Genomic DNA, 22,004 nt, shown 5'->3' with positions numbered 1-22,004 from the left:
TGAATCAGTGGTCTGTGTGTTGCAAACAATACTGCTTCTATAAAACGTTGCATTTTGGCTTCATGCATCTTTCTGCATTAATGTCCAGGTGATCCACAAGCGCCTGGAGAACCATTGAGAAATACCCCTTATGATTAATGTACTCGTTGGCTAGGTGGTCTGGTGCCAGAATTGGAATGTGCGTGCCAGCTATTGCCCCTCCACAGTTAGGGAAGCCCACTTGTGCAAAGCCACCCACAATGTCATGCACATTACCCAGAATCACGGTCGTTCAGAGCAGAATGTGATTAATGGCCATGCACACTTCCATCAACACAAGTCCAACGGTCGACTTTCCCACTCCAAACTGGTTAGCGACCAATTGGTAGCTGTCTGGAATAGTGCAATTTCCACATGCTTCTCCAATGGCAGGGCAGCTCTCATTCTCGTTTCCTTCCGCTGCAGGGCTGGGGCGAGCTCATCACACAGTCCCATGAATGTGGCTTTCCTCATCCAAAAGTTCTGCTGCCATGGCTCATCAGACGTGCTTGACGATGTAATCCCACTACTCAGTGCTTATTTCCCGAGCCCAAAAGCAGTGTTCCACTGTGGTCAGCACCTCCATGAATGCCACAAGCAATCTCATGTCGTAGCTACTACACGTGGTGAGATCAATATCAAACTGCTCTTGCATTTGTAGTTTAAGGAATAACTTCACTGCTACTTGTGATGTGCTCGTGAGAGTGAGCAGCATATTGGTCAACAGTGCGGGACCCAATCCTGCAGACTGAAGCGGCAGAGCAGAGCGCGTAGTACACAAACCATTGAAAGATGGCACCAAATGCAGACGGAAGCACAGGGATTGCTGGGATGCGAAGCAATGAATCACGGGGCATTGGGACAGGACCCAGGATGCCACCTAGACCACCTAGCCCCGCAACCCCCTCTGCCTTCCCACAACTCTGAGCGGCCGAAGAGGAAGAGGATAGCTACCCAGACTGCATCACTCCGAATACCGCTGCAAGTGCCGCAAGTGTGAACACACTATTGCGCGGGCAGCTGACAGTGTGAACACACAACAGCAGTTTCCCTTCAGGACTCTCTGAGCAGTGCTGTAACTGCCAGAGCTGTAACTCTGCCAGTGTAGACATACCCTAAGGGCTTGTCTACACTACCGCGGTAGTTCGACGGCTGGCAATCGAACTTCCGGGTTCGATTTATCGCGTCTGGTGTGGACGCGATAATTCGAACCAGGAAGTGCTCGCCGTCGACTGCGGTACTCCACGTCAGCGAGAGGAGTACCGCGGAGTCGACGGGGGAGCCTGCCTGCCGTGTGTGGACCGCGTCTGAACCGCGGTAAATTCGAACTAAGGTATGTCGACTTCAGCTACGTTATTCACGTAGCTGAAGTTGCGTACCTTAGATCGAATTGGGGTGTTAGTGTAGACCAGGCCTAAGAGAGCTTTGCTTCTCCACTGTTTGAGGAGGAGGAGGAAAAAGGCTGTTACTTGTCTTTGGTTTACCTCTCCACAATTCATGACTGCAGCTATTTTATTACCTATATATATTTACTCAGGATTAAGTGTTCCTATTTACTTTGAAAATACAAAAACACACTGAGAAAGGGGCATAATCACCATTTAAAGCTCTGCTACCAAACCCCTCAGTCCTTACACATGAAAAACTCCCATGGATATGTTCATGAAATAATTGCCTAAGTAAGAACTGTGGGATTTGGCCATCATTATGCAAGTGTTTATTAACCAAAAGTTCAGCTCACAGAGCACAACAGATAAAGCATTTTACATCTATTTTAAAAACTCAGAAATAAAACTATTGCCATGAAGTATGTGTCATTCAGAATGCCAAAAAGTTTAAGCATCCCACCATTTACTGCACAGAAACAATAATAATCTCTTACATTGCGCCACTCTTGAGTGGAGGCTAGCATGGATTGCTGAGATTTGCACTACGGCAAGCAGAGACCACAAAATGCTTTTCACTTAGGACCTTGGTTTGGGATTAACTATCTATCAGGCACCCATTAACACACACAGTGCCCCTTTGACAGGAATTTTAGAACTAGAAGCAAATGATCTTTTCAAATTCTCAGTAGGTTGTAAAGAGCCACTACTATCAAGAAAAACAGCTGGGAGGAGGGGGGGTGTGGAATGTAAAGAGTACTTTAAGCAATTCCTCTAGTCAGCTTCCTTTTACTCATAGCCCATAGTAGCAGGATCACAGAAATGCACCAACAGGTTCTCCTTTTTATCCTCCCCACAGGTAGGATGACCAGATGTCCCGATTTTATAGGGACAGTCCCAATTTTTGGGTCTTTTTCTTATATAGGCTCCGATTACCCCCACCCCAATTTTTCACATTTGCTGTCTGGTCACCCTACCCACATGCCCATTTATTGTACCTTGTAAATTAAACAAGGTCAAGCTCCAAGGCATTGCTAAAATGGCTGACATTTGAAGCGTTTAAAAATGTATTATGAAATGGAAGAGCAGCCTTTGGGAGTGGCTTTGAAGCTGAAACTTTTAGGACAGTCAAAGCACTCATTAACGGTTTTGAATATTCTTCCATCATCGCCTCGGAGTTTTCTTTTTCTATTTCTGCAATGTGGGGCGTTAGGGGTGGGGGTGGGGTGGCTATTTGTTCTCTTTTAAAGGTGGGCTCAGTCATCTTTTCAAAACACTAATGATCTATAAACTGCCTTATCATCTGGCATGGAACTTTGGCAGACACATGAGGGCAGCTTCCACCTCTTTTCTCCTGCATTTTCTGTCTCACATTTGACAACTCTTTTCTTCTCTGCCTGCATGAAGCCACTCTTGTCAGAGAAGAAAGTCATAATTTCCCAATAGAAGAACTCCATTTGTCTTTTGCAGTTTCCAAAATCCATTCATATCTAAAAAACAGTCTTGGTTTACCAAAAAAACCAGTTATCACCATCTCCACCATAACCAACAGCAGCAGGTTTACTGATCAATTATAAAGGTAGCAGGAGCTCTTCAAAAGCACAAATGGAAATTAGGCACCTGCCATGGCTGCTTTCAAAAATCTCCCCCTTAATGTCTAAATTCAATATCACAAGTAATTATTTGGGGGGAGTGGGGGCGGAGATAGAATTGCTTTTTCCATTTCATCTCCCAAGTACAAGATCATTACATTATTTCTTTCTGGGTTTCTTATCCAGTTGCTATAGGTGATTAGGGTGTTAACATAATAATAATAATAATAATAAAAAAACTATTATTATTGTTATTACTATAACAACTTTACCTGGGGAGGAATACTTTATGGTGCAGTCAGCAATCCTAAAATGGTCACAATGGAACTACAATGGTGTCTAAGTAAGATCTAATAGATCTAATTCTTTCCCATCTTGATGTAAGTTTCTCGCCTTTAGAGTTAATGAAATTCTATGTTGCATTCTTAGGACACCTTTCATCCCGGGATCTCACAGCACTTTGCAAGTAATACCTAACTAGGCTGCACTTCATAACATTCCTGTCAAGTACTTAGGACAAGCTTTCTAAAGGTATGTAGGCACCTAAAGATGCAGACAGGCACATCTGAAAGTCCATCTCGTCGCCTAAATACCCTTAAAAAATATCTAGCCCATAGTTACTATTATTCCTGTGCATACAAATACACAGGCATAGTTTGACTTCTCCAACCAGGCCAACAAGGCTGCGCATGGGGGACAAATTCTGCGCCTGCCTGAGGCTTGAAGTTTGGGGGGTACTCAGCTCATGGCAGAGTTGGGCTCTTTGATAGCTATGCACAGGAAGAGTGTGTGTGTGTGGGGGGGGGGGGGGGGGGGGTGTTGGGTGTTGATTATGTCAGGAACATGGCACAAACACCCGTGGGTTGTGGCCCCTTTGAAAGTCCAGGCAGTGGCGTAACAGCCACCATGAGCTGCTGGGCTGCTCTACACCCTGTCTACTGCTAGAGGCTGGATTCAGTCCCTCCCCACTGTCCTCATGTACTAATCACTGCACAGACCCTGTTTAGTCTGATCTGTGTTGGGGATAGGAAAGTTTCACTTACGTGATTTACAGTACCACTCACCAAAACAGATTGATTTTCTGAGTCCCCCTCCCGCAGTGAACAAGTACCCAACAGCTTGTGGTCTCACAGTACAGCATGACATTAGCAATGCTATAGTTACGGTCAAGACGTTACAGACAGCACTTTTTAAAAATGTATTTCAATTTTCAAAGGCTGAGCCCCTAGTCAGGAAGTGACAGATTTAAGATGGATGCACATACTCTACAAATCCAACTCCTCCTCCCCACACGCACAGGTGGACAGAAGACTGTTCCATTTGGCACTACTTCCAAATTCTTTATTGACACTCTTCTCTGCAGACAGTGGGAGCATCCCCACTCCCACCTCCCGCTGCCACTACCACCACTCCAATCAAACAGGAATCAAATGGATTCTATGCAAGCCTCTAATTCAGGGCTTACTTATGCACCATGACATCAGTTCTGTATAATGAGCCAAGTTCAGAAATCCATCTGGGACAAATAGCGGCCAGGCACATTGTGACTTCTTTTGTTTATATACACTGACTAATTATGTTTGGTGGTAAGTGAACTTACTTGAAGATTTATTTCCCAAGTCCTCCAAAACAACAAAACAATATTTTGCATCCTGGAGCAGCTTTGTGACTCCAGTTCTCTTCCCAAGGTTATGCATACGTGATTTTTAAGAGAGCTCATTGTTTCTGAAACCTAAAATCTAAGCAAAGACATAGAAGTCGAAGCATGGTGCCTTAAAATGTAAAAAAAAAAAAAGAAAAGAAAAGAAACTGAAAACAGCATAAGGAAATAAAGGCGTATTGTATACCACAGCCCATCATCCTGCAAACATACCCTTAACTTACGAGACCATGCCACCTATTTTTCACCCAGAGAGGAGGCAGCGATCGAAAAATCAATTTGGAACCAGCTGCTCCTTTGCTCTGGGCCTGGCTGCATTAACAAGTTAATCACTTATACAACAGTCTGCTTTCCAAAAAAAGTGCACTCCTTAAACTACAGAGGTGATTAACAGAACTGAAGCAGAACATGCACAGTATCTGGATTAAACACTAGACTGGAAGGATATGAAGACTGACTTGGACCACACCTTACACCACCCTTGTTAATGGAAAAATATTTATTAACTGAACTTTTGCACAATAGAATGCTCCCCACTGTCATCCTAACTGCTCCTTATGCTGTATTGTTTTTAGAGATTTTAGCTGGAACTGTTAATTTCCATCTTTCCACTGGCTTGAGTCACTACCATAACATTTTCAATGCAGCATTTTATGTACTTTTTTTTTTTTTTTTTTTTTTAAGGGATGTAATGAGAATTACAGTTGTAACGGACTGTCCCTTTACAAAGAAACCTGTTCTATTCCTCTCACTTCCGAGAAGGTTCACTAAATGCTGTTAGAGTCTGATACTGGCTACTGGGCAGAACCAGCATGTCTGAACTCCTTAATACAGTGTAACAGTGTGCATCACATACTTTGGATTCCAGACCAGCTCCAGCTCCCTTTACTCTTGTGAGTATTTCAAATTATTCTAAGGGGACTTGGGAGAGTAGGGACAGCAAATTTGGCCATGTTAAATAATTAGTGTACAGAAATAAATATTTAAAACTAAGACAGTTAAACCAAGCTCTCCAAAATGTTATTAATCCATTCTCATTTTGTGCCATGTTCAGTCTCATGCTTTCCCACCCCTATGGAGTTCAGGCTTTAAAAATTGAAATTTATGATGACCGAGTTGTAATAATCTTGACTATAATGTCGTCATCACAACACTAACTTTTTTTTTAAAAAAGCACCATTTACTTTTTGGTAACTATCTGTTTAATGTGAGAAATTAATATAGCCACACAGTATTTAAGTTTAAAATTCCCTGGCATTCTGTTGTAGGACACTTGCTATCTTAGCAAAATACGCTTTGGCAATAGATTTATTTTTACATTTAGGAGAGTGGTTTTAGTTTTCACAAAGATGACTGTGCTCTTTTAAAACAATGATTAATGTTACTAAATTACATACAGTTTGCTAATTCTTGCCAAGTTTTGCATATATAATCACACACAGTGAAATTTCAGAACTGGCCAAATTCATTTTGCCTATGTCCCCATTCCTGCAATCTGATCCACAAAAACAGATTCTTATGCCCATATGAGACTCTTCGACACTCTACATCAGCATGAAAATATCCCACACGGATCAGGTGGCAGGATCAAGGCCTAAATTTGGGCAAAAGAAACCCTAATTTACACAAGTGAACAATCAGGTATGTGTACAAAACAGGTAACCACACACCTAAGTGATCAACAGCAAGTGCTGTTGCTTATTTTGTATATGCAATTATCTGTTTAAATGCACAACTATGGATTTTAGCATGTGCACACTCACACATGCATACACTTGGAGTGCATAAAAATCCACAGTTTGATACTGAAACCAATCTTCTCTGTGCAAAATACATATCTGTACACGCAACTATCACACGTGTACGCAGTTACTTGTTTTGTACATACAAACAAATGCCTAGGTGCAGGTATTGAAGAGAGGTATTTGCATGCACACATTTTGCAAGGGCCATTTAGGCCTCGATCCTCAAAAGGTGACCCTATCAACAATACATACCACTTCACACTTCTTGTGCCCAAGTTATTTATATGATGATGAATAATGAATAACTTACAATAGGGATAAATTCTTACACACAGTGTTAGTTCTTGAGCCTCAGTTTGCAGTCCCATTCCACTCCTGTGGGACAGCTAAACAATTCAGGCTATTCTCTCTCTGTGGTTTACTCTGATAAGGAATGTTACTGCCCTACTCTTTCTTCAGTTTACAAAAAGCGAGGGGAACAAAAAGGAAAAATCATTTCAAGGAGGGAAAAAGAAAGATAATACATGATAACAATAAAGCTCCTTCATTTGAGGCTCTCAAATACTTGAAGCCTCAGAATAATTCTCTGTAGTATTATCCACCTTTCTATACAAGAGAGGACACTAAGGGTAGGTGAGGTCACACAGGAAGCCTGTGGCAGAGTCCAGAAGAAAATTGAGATCTCCAGAGCCTGTTATTTACCACAATACTCTTATCTGAAAGAAGACAACTCACAATGACAAGTTCAGAAGAAAGGGAAAATCCAGTATCACTTTGTAACACAAGTACTCCACTAGGCAGGCAATTCTAAGCCTCATAATATTTGAAAGCAATATACTGCCATTGTTGAAAACAAAAAGAAAAAGGTAATTGTGCAAGAGGACAGCTGGGCAGAGTTCATACATCAGCATCCTTTGCTTAAAGGCATCATTCACCAAGATGATAAAATTAAACTTGTGATGTTTAGAAAAAAAAGTATGTTCTGAGCTCCACAGACGGGCTTTCCAAATAACAAACTTCATCCATGGGTTACTTCTGTAACTCTGCCTGCCATTGTCAGCAATCCTGGATCTCATTTCTTTTTTAAAGTGCATTGGAACAGTTTGAATTCCCCGGTGTTTAAACCTATTGATTTTAAATCTTGCTTTAGATCTTCCTTGGACTGATTAAATCCTAAAATGCCACTCAACAAAGGCAGCTTAGACAGGTCATGATTACAAAGCTTTGTGGCTCCCCTCTTGAAAAAAATGTGTATCATCCTTTTTCCACAGAAGAGATTGTACTGGAAGACAATGTATTTTCTTTGGGTATGTCTACATTACAGCTGGGAAAATGCTTCATAGCATGGGTAGACAGACACGTGCTAAAGACAGTTGTGGCAGCACAGTCGGCAGCTCAGGCAAGCCACCTACGTACAATCCCATCCGATCCCCTAGGTACCTATTAGGGCAGCTAGCCCAAGGTGCCACCTGTGCCAGGCCACACTGCTACCTTTAGCGTGCTAGCTCAAGCCAAGCTAGCATGTGTCTGTCTACTCATGCTGGGAAACACCCTTCCAGCTGCAGTGTAGACATACCCATAGAAAACTCATTTTCTTCTTCCATAGATATCATTGTTATTTCTGCTGCGAGTGACTCCTTTTTGATGTCACTGATTACTTCTGAGTTTTCCTGTATTCTTCAGCTAAGGAGACATCAGCAAACTGAGCTGCTTTGTAAAATGTCATCTACTGGTATAGAGAAGGAAAAGGCCTCCAAGGAATATATACCATTAGTGATATGAGAAGCTGCTAAAAGGCTGAGAAATATGGAAGAGAAGTAGTGTCAGAATAGAGACGATAACTTTAAAATGACCAGAGATGATCTTCTGGATCTACATTAACAAAGAATACCCCAGAAAACTTAGTTCCTATTAGAACATGCATATATACAAACACAGAGAAGCTGGTTTATCCCAGTGAAGGCTCTTTTACATATAGCAGGGGTGGCCAAACTTACTGACTCTCCGAGCTGCATACGACAATCTTCAGACATTCAAGAGCTGGGGTGTGCGTGCTGGTGCTCTGGGCTTCAGCCCCACGGTGGGGTTGTGGGGGTAGGGGGTTCTGCCCTGCAGGGAGCGGGGGGGGCACCTGCGGACTTCAGCCCTGCAAGAAGTGCCTTTCTGAGCTCGGGGCTTCAGCCCCGCTCCTGCTGAAGCACCGAGCCCCGGCAAGCGCACCCCAAGGGGTTGAAGCCCCAAGACTCCCCTCCCTGCTAAGCAGAAGAAGCCTCTAGCCCCACCACCTCACCACAGGGCAGAAGTCCTATGGGGCCCCTCCCCCCACATCTGACAGGCAAAAAATGGAGGGGACATGGGGGAGGGGGGGCTCTGTGAGACACATTTTAACTGTAAAAGAGCCTCATGCGGCTGGCAAGCCACAGTTTGGCCACCCCTGACATATAGTTGGGCAGAATCTGGATGCTAGAAAGTAGATTTGATCTTGTTTTAATACCTTTCCAGAGAAAAAAGGTTAGTCTATGTTCCTGATTTATCAAATAAAGCTGCACTTGACTCAAAAGCGGATCCTGTATTCTCACAGTCTGGTTGACCTTTATCTGTTTTTGTGAACAAAATGCAGAAGCAATTCAAAACAGTAAGCTGATCTGAAGTACTGTATCACAAATATTTGTAGCTCCTTAATTCATTCAACTTCTAAAGAAGTCCTGTTAATAAGTCCAGATGCAGCTGTTTAACTACTGTACAGGAATGAAGCTGTTAGAAGCCTGCAAGTTCTTGCAAGGTTCCCAGCAGAGTACGCAGTCTTCTATACGCCATAGTGAAATGCTGCATCTCATGCACACCGTATATCAACTCCCTTCCTTACTTGCAAAGTGCACAGAGTAAAAAGTGATGGGCACCGAACTGGTGTGTCTGAAGAAACATGGATGTAAGTGTGCTCTTCATCATGATAATTAGGCACCTCTCTTGGGGACCTACTAGCAATATTAGGCTGCTGTCACTTGGTGGCTGAGCGCTTATTAACACAAGATCAGATTTCCCTGTGCCCCGGTCTGGCTCAATCCTTTTAAATTGATGACTAAACAAGTATGTACAACATTCTGTACATACACTGTTCAGAATTAGCCTCTGTAGAAAAAAGTAAGCATAAAAGATGTATCCGTTCTGTAAACATCATCTGGAATATTATAAATCATTTCCATAACTTTTCCATCATTAGAAGTACATTGGAGAGTTGTAAATACAAGTCTTAAAACCACAACCGTATATTAGCAAATACTGCAACATTCAAATTCCAAAACAGAAATTTCATTCAAGAAATCTATTGTACATGAGTTTAACTAATTTCATGGAGCTCAATCAATGTCTATTTCACCTCAAAATTCATGTCTCGGGCTCTTTTTTATAAACTTTCCTGAGGAGAAAAAAAATCATCATTATTGGAGACTAATCTAGATTCAAGATGATGGTTCAGTATCTTTTCAAAAAGGATTCAGGTCTGGATTTTGAATACCTCAAAGTGAAGTGATATCTGGATCCAAAGTTTTGATTCAACCTATTATAAAGACAGCAGGCCATTCAATGGAACCTAAGGCTAGCAGGGACCATCAGATCATCAAGTCTGACCATATCACTGGCCACAACCATCACCTGCATACTAATCCCAACAACTGGATTTAGACCAAGGTATAACAGTCCTCAGGAAGCTGAACTATCATGTGCCACAGGCAGAAAATAGGAGGGACAGTAATGCACTATTTGCATAATCCAGATACAGATCTGGGTTGGATTTCAAACACACTCCCAAATTTTACAGGTGTTTATACACGGTTTTCAGTTCAGGTCCATCTCTATTAAGTTCTTATGGCTAGTAAGTGCCCCAAATTAGGCCTCTAAATCCACATTTTACTCATCCAAAGAAGAGTTGTCTGATTTTCAGATATGCCCAGCATCCTCAGTTTTCCCTGAGCACTGCACAGCACCTCTGAATCAGGCTAGTTTTATTAGAAGGCCTGTATTATCCATGTCTGCAGTGCAGGCTGTATCTCCCCAGGGTGGTGAGAGTAATATCCTCCTCCCATCCCTGTTGAGGAGCAGTATCAGGTGGGATTCAGGGTATTAGGACAGCAGTTCAGGCTGACAGGGCATTCCTATCCCTTCCAGGTGGAAAAGCTCTCAGTGCTCTGTAGCCATACTACCTCTGGCTGTGAGAATAGCCCCCATCCAAATCCATAAAGGCATCCTCTCATCCTCCATCAAGTCCCTCCTCTCCCATAATGCCTACACTGAATTACAACATGATAATGGCTAGGCTGTGATCACTACCATTACCAGGCTAAGAATTGTGAACATACTATTATATCTGTTACCCTTCTGACCCATCCCAACCTGCCTATTTGTCTCATCCACCAGTTAAGTCTTGTCTTGTAGAGTTTTAAGCTCTTTGCAGCAGGGACTGCCATTTATTTTATGTTTGTACAACAACTAACACAACAGGGCCCAGTGGTTGTGACTCTAAGGTACTACTGCAATACAAGTTTTTTTAAAATTATTAATGACCCATATTAATATTATTATGGAACTAGATGCCTAATTTCAGGCACCAAAGTTTGACAATTTTGTCCCATTATTTTGAATTCCAGTGAATATATTTAAACACCAGATGGAACTGATCACTGCAAAAGCAGTGATGCAATACAATATCCAGGCCTCAGTGTAGGCATTCCAGTATTTGAGTCAAATTCTGTCCTCAAATACATGGCACAGTTCTCCGTGAAGTTAATGGGAGCCAAACACATGCGCCAAGGTCACTATTTGGCCCTTAGATAGGTCACATTCAGACCATTCAATGGCTCTTAAATTCCCACTCATCCCACAAAGCTTACTGACCTGCTGTGATCCGTCTCCATTCACTATGTGAGGCATCATGGCTACCTCCCCATTCAGCAATGGTGGCAGCTCCAGCGGGATTTGGTCGGTCATCATCATTGTGACGTACATTCATGGAGAATTTTCCTCAACGGGTTTCCTGCAAGACAGACATGTTTTAAATTAATTTTCTTTTAAATGTAGACTAAGAAAAATCTATTCATACTTCAGTAGGGTGGTACCCTTCCCATTAAGACTACTTGCTTAAAAAGGAATATCCTAGGCCGAGGGAAACTGGATGAGAGGACTGTTAATGGCTTTCAGATCATGTCATGGATAAATCCATTGCTTTCTAAGAAACATTCTAGAATTAGTATTCAGCAAAATAAACATGGTGAAGTCTTTACTCTTTTTCTTCAGGGCTTTTCAAGCATTAATATCTTCAGCCAGAGCCTTCATCCCAGATCTTAAATTTCTGAATGATAGTATGGAGTAGCTTATGGTTCAGTTTGTTGATTTGTAACAACACAACGCTCACACTGTAAGGTAGTTCTTGGAATCTGCTTCCTTTGCATATTTAACATTCGTAAGAGATTCTATTACTCTTGACATTAAGATACAGCAAGAGCCAAGTGCTTTTAATCCCTTGATAGCACTTCTACCGACAACATGAATTGTAAGAAGAGCAAACTTTCAATTTTCAGTGGTCCCCACTTAATTGTGACATAAGTGAAGACAAAGCTCTTGCCTAGAATCTTATCCAACATGTAGAAAGTGGACCACTGTGTAGGACAGTACGTAAGAAGAATTTGTAATGAAACACACTACCTTCACTATAATACCATCCCTCGCAGATAATTATTTGAAGTGTTACATAAGAAAAGTTGCTACAAATCAAATGAAAGCTTTGTAATAAGAAGTTTTATAATTCAGTGTTAATAGTAGCATCATGCTGTTTTACAAGGCAATAATCCAGTTCCTTAATGAATAAATGACAGGACCTAAAGTCAGGGTAAATAGTTTATCCTGACAAAGGAAGCAGACTTTTGCACAAATCCCCATGGTCCTAATGCTAATTGAATTTATTTAATGCCTTTCATGCCAAAGAATCCTGAAATGCTTACAAATGATTAATATACAACATCAATAAAATTCAGGTAGGAAAACCTATCAATTGTGGTGAAGTGTAGTAACCCGGTAGGTAATTGGCACACACAATGCTGAACAGCTCTGCACAGACGGGAAATTGGGGGGGAGGGGGGGGAAACAACAAAGGAAACCCTATTTATGTGGAAAGTGTTGTAGGATCTAATGTCTCTGTGGAATAGACAGGACTTTGCTCTTTAAAGTTACAGCTACAAGAGCCATACTATATAAATAGTGTGGAATTCAATTTATCTGCTATAGGAAGGGTAAGAAGCTGAGTCAACCCTGCCAGGATTAGAACCTGTGGTTCCATGGAGTCTAGATAGTTATAACCTGATACACAGACCATTAAGCCACTCCCTCTCCTGCTGCTAGTATTTAAATTTAGATTTGTAAAAGCCATGTTTAAATGTAAATGGATGGGAAACTAAACTACACTCTCTCTTCACCATTATATACTTATTTACTTAGATTTGTTGAAAATGAGCCCATCCAGAGCTCAACATTAAAATCCAGTCAGCTGCAGAGCAATCTAACTACCAGAGAATAAATCAGACCATGAGTGAATATTCTGATCAACTGTGACAGCCCACTTGTGTAACAAGAATGATCAAAGTGACTATTTAAAACTCTGCACCCCTTAAGCTGAATAGTGTTGAACCTTTCACTCTTATCATGTAAAGCATCTTTACACACAGAAAGTAATGGTGAACCAACCTACATCTCTTCTAAAACAAGCACCCTGCTCACCACCATTACCATTCCTCTGGCATATATCTGTAAAGGCTATTTTGATGTAGCTGGTGCCAAATTTGCATGATTCACATAGTTCTTTCTGATGTTCTCACTACCCTGAAAATACAGCTTTTCTAATTGTCAGCCAACTTGATATAAATAGAGGGCATCTATTTCAAAATGAAAGACTCTCCTCCTTTTATCTGAGACCCAATTATAGGACTCAAATTCTCACCAAGTTTTGAGGAGTAACATAAGGTAACAAACAAAGGGCAGATATATATCAACTAGTGATCAGCTAAACAATAAGTCCATGTCTTTGTGCTTTAAGTCTCATTCTAGGCCTGGGTCAAGCATTAGTGTGGGCCTATATCACAACCCTATACCATTTGCCCCACATATTGACCCACAGTGACTACACACACAAAAAAAGGAATCTGGAAACCAAATCCCTCCCTGGCTCACAACATCAAGCACCATGATCCAACCCATCCATCATCTGACAAAATCTCCTTGGCTCTGAAACGTAAAGCTGGCAACTGATAAAGTCTTCTCTACTTGTCACATGAGCGACACACGTCTGCTTGAGGCCCCCCACACCTTTCCTCACCAAGGCAGTTTTGCCAACTCTCACAAATTTTTACTGCGAGTTTTGCAGTATCTTAGGGGCTTCTTAAAGCCCCAGGATCCTGGAGCCAGGTGATTACATGAAAATCTCAGCTTTTTTTTTTTTTTTGCCCTCATGATTGTTGAGAAAAGTTTGAAAATATGAACCCTACAAGTTCAAAACCCAGAATATAACTCAAACTCCAAAATTATTTTAAATCTCACCATTTTGGAGGTCCCACAATTCATCATTATTAATCGCTGGGAAATGGCAATACAACCAAGGCCCTGCAGAACCTAGCTGTAACCATTTTGTGTCCTGGTTGTACAGATCACTTAGGAAAAAACATGACTCTAGTTGTTTTCCAATTAAATTGGATTAATTCATGCAACAGCTAATTGTATCCCTGGTCCATGAAGACTTTCAATGTGAGTTCATCAATCATACATAGAGGATAGCTTCACAATACTGAGCTTTTTCTGGCATTTATTGGCAAGCCAATCTAGAGCACATATGTCCCCAATCATTCCTGTTTTTTTAAGGTATATATATAACTTCATGAAGGAGTTCTGAAAGGACTGCAAGGCTGACAGGAGCCATTATAAACACATTAAAATGCACATACAACTCCATGACAAATCCATCCAGTCTGAATCTGGAAGTTTGAGTTTTAAAAGAGACATTTTTAATCTCAAAATAATGCAATGCCATTTTTATTTATTTAAACATAGACTGTAGTTTGAAACTATATTTTTCCATAGTAAATTTCCCCACTCCAGGCACAACAAACCAATGTGCTGACATGTATTTGCTGAATGTCATTATTTAAAGTTTAGTAGTTGCATTCTCACTACGGCCATGTCTACACTAGCCTTTTTTTTTTCAGAAAAGTTTCCTCCTATTGCCAATACTGGTGCAACTCCACCAATAATGGCAACACTAGTTGTTGACAATGCACTGTTGGCCATTGGCATTTTCCAACACAGTCATTTAGACCTGTTCTCTGCAGGGTTAGATAGCATGCTGTTGAAATCACTGGCAACCATAGGAACCATCTCTACATTTGGTGGAAGTGCACCAGGTTTTTAACAATGGTGAGAAATTTTCACCAGAAAGCCCTAGTGTAGATACAATTGAAGTCTCAATTGAAATTATACCACAGACTTTAATGTATCAAGCCCTAAAGTTTTAGAACCAGTTTCATATACTGACCCATTAGGTTTCTCTTTCTTATTGATTCTTGATTAACAAGAGAAAACAATGTATCTTTCAAATTTGCCAACATCCCCGCCACAATGCAACAGTTGCTCTCACACAACCAATTTCATTAATTTGATTGACATACACAGGTCAGTATGCAAGCACTGTGATCAACTTTGTCTCTAAGAAGTAAAGCACATTACTTGCAAGAAAACTCAGGCCAAGGGGCTGGGAAAACAAATTCAGAGTTCAGGACATGAGAACTTCTCCGCTTTGCTTAAAATATGAAATACCATATACTAATCCAAAGCCTGAATCAAACAAAACCCCAACGTTTTTTCTGGTTCTAAAAAGTTGAATAAATTTAAACTTTTAGAAAATATTTCCTGTGTGTCTGCATTCCCTGGGTTTGGCTGGAACAGGATACGGAAATACCACTATTCAGTGAGAGAGACTGTGTTTCCAAGCTAGTTATGTCCAGGAAATACTAGAAATTTCATACGGTTTCCAGCTCAGTTTCTTGACCAAGGAAGTAAGGATAAGCATCCAAGCTTTTGGATGTTTTTCCACCCAAACTGAGCTTCCAAACCTTTTGATGTTTACTAGTCAATACTGTGAACCTGATCTTCTACTTTGTAATGCAATGTCCTACCTCTCACAAAATAAGTTGATGATCCTTAAGTTTCACATATTGATTCAATATGTGAATTAGTAATACATATAGTAGTTGCATATGACAACAAATGGAAACTTAAAAACACAGAGAAGAACAAAGTAGAACTATCCAAAACAAATTTCCATGTATGATGAATTAAGATGACCCAATGTGTTAAGACACAGTTATCCTTAAATTCCAAGAGGAGTTTAAACACATTGAGATAGCCTAACGGTCTATTTTTTCTTAGAAGGTTTTTACTTCACTTTAATTATGTACAAGCCAAGATAATTCATGATATTTCCACCTCTTTCTTTTACAAAACTAAAAAACCTCTTCCAGCTAAGGCAGACGGAATTTCAAAATGAGAACCTAGCAAAGTAATAGTTCTTCTAAATATTGAGCTTTATGAACTGGTTTCTACAAAAAAAATGTTTACCTACCTTTCAAATTGTTGTTCTTCGAGATGTGTTGCTGGTGGCCATTTCATTCCAGGTGTGTGTGCGCCCACACGTGTGGCCATCAGAGATTTTTACCTTAGCGGTACCCGTAGGGCCAGCTGTGGCGCCCTCTAGAGTGCCGCGCTTATGCCGCGATATATCAGGCGCCACCAGCCCACACCCTCTCAGTTCCTTCTTGCCGACAATTCCAACAGAAGGATAAGAAGGCGGGTAATAGAATGGACATGAGCAACACATCTCGAAGAACAACAATTTGAAAGGTAGGTAACCGTTTTTTCTTCTTCAAGTGCTTGCTCATGTCGATTCCATTCTAGGTGACTCATAATAAGTATCAATGGAGATGGGCTCGGAGTTCACCATCGTGCAGCTAATAGCAGTGTTCTGCCAAAGCCAGCATCATCTTGAGCCTACTGGGTCAGCACATAGTGCAACGCCAACATATGAACGGACGACCAGGTGGCAAAACAAATTTCTTGGATTGGCGCCTGCGCCAGGTCAGGCCGCTGAAGGTGCCTGCGCTCTAGTGGAATAAGCCGTCACAATTGTCGGCGGGGGCACCTTCACCAGCTCGTAGCAGTAACGGATACAGGCGGATACCGGGCAACCCTTCATCCTGTCTGCGACAGCAACAAACAATTGTGTTGACTTACAGAACGACTGTGTTCTATCAATGTAGAAGGTCAGCGTCAGTCTGACATCCAGCGTATGCAACCTGTGCTCCTCATCTGATGCATGAGGCTTCGGACAGAGGACCGGTAAGTAAATGTCTTGGCCAGTGTGGAACTGAACTGGGAAACAACGTTGGCCAGAAAAGCCAGGTGCGGAGGCAGCTGGACTTTGTCCTTGTAGAAGACTGTATAAGGTGGCTCCGACGTGAGCACCCTGATCTCGGACACCCGCCAGGCCAAAGTTACAGCAACCAAGAAAGAGACCTTCCAGGAGAGAAGCAGAAGGGAGCAGGAAGCTCAGGGTTCGAGCAGCAGGGGGATGGGGGCACGAGCTTCGAAAGCACAAGATTCAGGTACCACGGGGGGACCAGGTCCTAGATGTGCAGGTAAAGGCGCTCCAGACTCTTTAGGAAGCACACCGTCATGGGATGGGTGAGGATCGACCTGTCCTGAAGTGGAGGGCGGAATGCCGAAATGGCGTCCAGATGTACCTTGACCAAAGACAACGACAAGCCCTGGAGCTTAAGATGCAGCAAATAGTCCAGAATGTCCTGCAGTGGGGCCTCCTCTGGACGAATGTGCTTGTCCGAGGCCCAATATGCGAAGCGTTTCCACTTTGCCACATAGGTAGCCCTGGTGGAAGGCTTCCTTCTGCCCAGGAGGACCTGTTGGACTGCAGCGGAGCACTCTCGCCCATCCGTACTTAGCCACGCAGCGGCTACGCCATCAGGTGCAGTGATGCCAGATTCAAGTGCAGCAGATTGCCATGGTTCTGGGACAGCAGATCTGGTCGGAGAGGTAACTGCAGCGGGTCGGTCACCAAAAGACTCAGTGCATGACGAACCAGTGCTGGTGAGACCACTCCGGGGCTATGAGGCTGATAGATGCTTTGTCTTGCTTTACCTTTAGCAGGACCCCGTGGATAAGCGGCACTGGTGGAAAGGCATATATCAGCATTCCCGACAATGGAATCAAGAACGTGTCTGATAGGGATCCATTGTCTCTGCCATGCAGAGAACAGAATACGTGGCACTTTCTGTTCCATCTAGATGCAAACAGGTCCACCTGGGGAGTCCCCCACCTTCGGGGATCAGGCTGACCACCTCCAGATGGCGGGACCATTCTTGGTGAGATGAGAAGGTCCTGCTGAGGTGACCTGCCAGGACACTGTTGGTTCCAGGTAGGTGGGTGCCTAGCAGATGGATGGCATGCCGCATGCAAAAGTTCCAGAGGCTGAGCACCTCCTGACACAGGGCCGAAGACCTGGCGCCGCCCTGCCTGTTGATGTAATACGTTGCAGCTGTATTGTCCATGAGGACCTGCAGCAAGAACGTTTCACAGGCCAGGTGCACCGTCTTGAGCTCCCTGACATTGATATGATAGGCTAGATCATGCTGCAGCCAGCGGCCCTGGTGTTGAGCTCACCCGGGTGGGCCCCCCAGCCCAGGTCTGAAGCGTCTGAGACCAGGGTGAGCAACGGTGCTGGGGACACAGAGGGAACTCCGTGCAGCACTGACTTGGGACCTAGCCACCAGTCCATGGACAAGAGGACATGGTTCGGTACTGTGACCACTCGGTCCAGGAGATGCCTGTTGGGAACGTAAACCGTTGCCAGCCACATCTGCAGGGGTCTCAAATGAAGCCGGGCGTGACTGACCACGTACATGCATGTTGCCACATGGCCCATCAACCGCAGACATGTGTAGGCCGTGGTAATCAGATGCCTCCTTATATGGGCTATGAGATCCAACATGGCCTGAAAGTGTGCTTCCGGAAGGAAGGCCCTGGCTGACATACAGTCAATAACCACTCCGATAAACTCTATGCACTGGCGTTAACATCGACTTTCCTATGTTTATTAACAGGCACAGGTCACTGCAGGTGGAGCGCAACAGATCGAGGCTTCTTTGCACCTGCTCTGGAGACCTGCCCTTGATGAGCCAGTCGTTGACATACGGAAAGATCTGGACACACCCCCCCCGCCCCCCAACGTCTGAGGTAAGTTGCTATCGGCACTTTGCATTTAGTGAACACCCTGGGGGCCGAGGACAGGCTAAAGGGTAACACCGTGAACTGGAAGTGGCGCCCATTCACTATGAAACGCAGGAAACGTGTGTGTCCAGGGAATATGGAGACATGGAAGTAAGCATCGCTGAAATCGAGAGCAGCGTACCCGTCCCCCGGATCCAGGGAAGGGATAATGGAGGCCAGGGAGACCATGCGGAACTTTATCTTCTTGAGAGACTTGTTGAGGTCACGCAGGTCCAGGATGGGTCTGAGGCCCCCCTTGGCCTTGAGAATTAGGAAGTATCAGGAATAGAATCCTCTTCCTTCCATTTCCTCAGGAACCACCTCCAAAGCCCCCAATTGCAGGAGCTTGTTGACCTCCTGAACCAGGAGTTGCTCATGAGAGGGGTCCCTGGAGGGGGAAAACGGGGGGGAAGTAGGGGTATCCAAAAACTGCAGGGTATAGCCTCGAGCTACTATGTCCAGGACCCAGTGGTCCGACATAACCCATGACCAGGCCAACCGGTAAGGAGAAAGACGGTTGAGGAAAGGATAGGCAGGATCTGGACGGATGACTGGGGCATCGATCTCGAGCGCACCCTCAAAACGATTGCTTTTGGCCCCCTAGGTGTTTAGCGGGTCCGGACTGGGCTGGCAAGCGGGAGGAAGGAGGGTGGCAATGGCTAAACCCAACGTCCCTTCTTCTTGCAGATCCCTGATGGGCTTGCCAAGGTCTTGATGACAACAGAGGCCAGAATGGCTTTCTAGCAGAATGTGGGGGTATGCATGACCAACGAGCGAAGGGTAGCCTTAGTGTCCTTCAACCCATGTAGCCTGGTGTCCATCTAATCAGAGAACAGCCCAACTCCATCAAAGGAGAGGGTCCTGAATTGAGGCCTGCATCTCCTGGGAGAGGCCCACCATCTGGAGCCAGGAACTGCGTCGCATGACCATAGCCGATGCGACCACTCTCACCGCCAAGTCCCATTCCATTTGCAGGGAACATCTGGCTGCCACGGTACCTTCCTCTACCAGGGTGCCAAACTCTTGAGCCTGACCCTGAGGAAGGGAATCCTGGAACTTTTTAAGACTGTCCCAAAGATTACAATTATATCAGCCCAGCAGGGCCTGATGGTTTGCCACCCGGAATTGTAGGCTGGATGTTGAATAAATTTTTCTGCCAAATAAATAGAGTTTTTTGGCTTCTTTATTTTTGGGAGAAGGGCTTGATGCTCCCTAAAGTCATCCGGGGGCTAGCTCTGGAAGGTTCCGCACCCGCCTTGTACGGGGAAGATGAGGAAGACTTGGTCTCCGGTGGAGACGCTGAGGGCTTGGCCGCTGCAGGAGAGGGAGGTTTAGGGGTGGGTATGGGATCCTGACCTCTGAACGGGCTTCCAGTACCGGGCCCAATGCCAGTAGGACCACCATCTGTTGCTCCTATGTGGCCACCAAGGAGCAATGCGAAGGGGGCATCGTCATCACCGGAATGCCCCATGCTCCCCAATACAGCCATTGCACTGGCCACTGGCCTTGCTGCCACTGCGGTGCCGTGGATGACAGAGTAGGCTCCAGTGCCCAATCCCGTCGCTGAGACCAGGGCGATGGGCTGAACTGGGCTTCCATGCCAGAGGAACCACCTTCTGGCAACCAGGGAGGAGCTGTCGATGCCTGAGTCTGTTTACTGGTCGTGGCTTCCCGTGATTGCTGGCCAGGCGTAACTGACTGGTGACTGTACCGGTGAGAGTGGGCCCGGTGCCTGGGAGACCTGCGTCAGGGGGAACGGTGCCGGGGGGACCAGCAATAAGATGGGGAGCGTTCCCATGGTGCCGGTGATGGGGACTGACGTCTAGAGGTAGGTCGGTGAGAGGGTGAATGATGCCGGTCATAGTATGCGGAGCATTGACCTCATGCCAGTCCAGGACAAGGAGTTTCCGGTCATCACTGTCCTGTTCCCAACACCACTTGCTGATCACCAGAGATGTCAGACCTGAATATGGAAGATGCCTGTATGTGATTTATTGTAACATGGGACACCATTGCACACAGTACTTGCCAGGATGAGGATCATATTCCAAAGGCAAGGAAACCAAGATAACTGGAAACCTTCATCCTGTTGCAGCTTTCATCTGCCTTCACAACTATTGAGAGAAACTGTCTCTTCATCCACCTGCTCTGCCACTGAGGACTTGCCTAGTGGGGAGAAAAAGGGGGAGGGAATTGTATCGCTGGTCATCTGGAACCTCACCTTCCACCTTGCTACCTTGGATGACTCTGCCAGGAATGACAGAGACTCCTGATGGCACTGCTCTAAGGACCATGGGAACACACAAGCCGTTCCATCACATCAAGGTCACAATCCACTGGGGCATATTTCAAGGATTCCAGTATTTAGGGATCCAACAAAGACCACAGGAAATAGAGAAATGGGAGAGGAAAGAATGCACCACAGCCTGACTCAACAATCCAGATCCAACCCTTCCACCAGGAAATGTCTGCCCCAACTGTGACAAGATATGTGGATTCCGGTTTGGTCTCATTAGCCACCTATGCATTCACCAGCAATAACTGGCTATCATTTTGTGGAAGACAATCACCCTCGAACTCTGAGGGATTGCTGCCAATGCAGTCCTCTCTCTCTTAGAAGTGCTTTACAAACATTATCTAATTAATCCTCCCAACCTCCCTGCAAGACAGGTAAGTAGGTAGTATACTAATGTTACAGATGGAGAAACAGGCAAAGAAAATCTCAGTGACTTGCCCAAGGTAACCCAATGAGCAGAGAGCTGGAGAGCTCTAGCAGAGAGCTAGAATTCAAGAGCTCCTAGCTTTCCGTCATGTTCTCAAACCACTAGAGCATCCCATTTCTTAGATCACCACATATGAGTTTAAGATTGTACATTATTGCCACCATAGAAACCCAGAGATTGCCGCACAAGAAGAGAAAATAGAAGAGGATTGTTGCAGAACACTTCCTCCTCAATTACCTTTAATATGCATGGCTTTTAAACAATTGGTTTTTAAATTTTGAAAATTACTTCTCAAGATGAAGTGAACATGGTACTATATTGCCATAAGAAAGAAATCCAAACAAGCAAATCTGGGTCCACCACACATACTATTCCAAAATATCTGTTTTATCCAAAGAATTCTGCAACAAAAGTTGCTCTACTTTTTTATCCCAAGACATCTATTGCCTTTACAAAGTAATCATCCTGACTCACACTTCAGGATCCTGACTCACACTTCAGGATCCTGA

The 22,004-nt window shown here is 44.0% G+C and overlaps 1 protein-coding gene across 1 annotated transcript in view; it reads right to left on the bottom strand.

Annotated features, from left to right (window-relative positions):
* Positions 1-22,004, bottom strand: part of FNDC3B (fibronectin type III domain containing 3B) — a 390,987-nt gene that overhangs the window by 308,995 nt on the left and 59,988 nt on the right. The window contains exon 2 of the mRNA XM_026650044.2: positions 11,291-11,429. Coding sequence (XP_026505829.1) covers positions 11,291-11,401 — 111 coding nt within the window. The 5' untranslated portion in view covers positions 11,402-11,429. The remainder of the gene's footprint in view (positions 1-11,290; positions 11,430-22,004) is intronic.

This window comes from Terrapene carolina, unplaced genomic scaffold, assembly GCF_002925995.2.
Source record: "Terrapene carolina triunguis isolate 2854851 unplaced genomic scaffold, T_m_triunguis-2.0 Scaffold88, whole genome shotgun sequence".
In the NCBI taxonomy this organism is placed as follows: Eukaryota; Metazoa; Chordata; order Testudines; family Emydidae; genus Terrapene; species Terrapene triunguis.
Note: the sequence above shows the minus strand (reverse complement) of the source record. Positions and strands in the feature narration are given on the sequence as shown.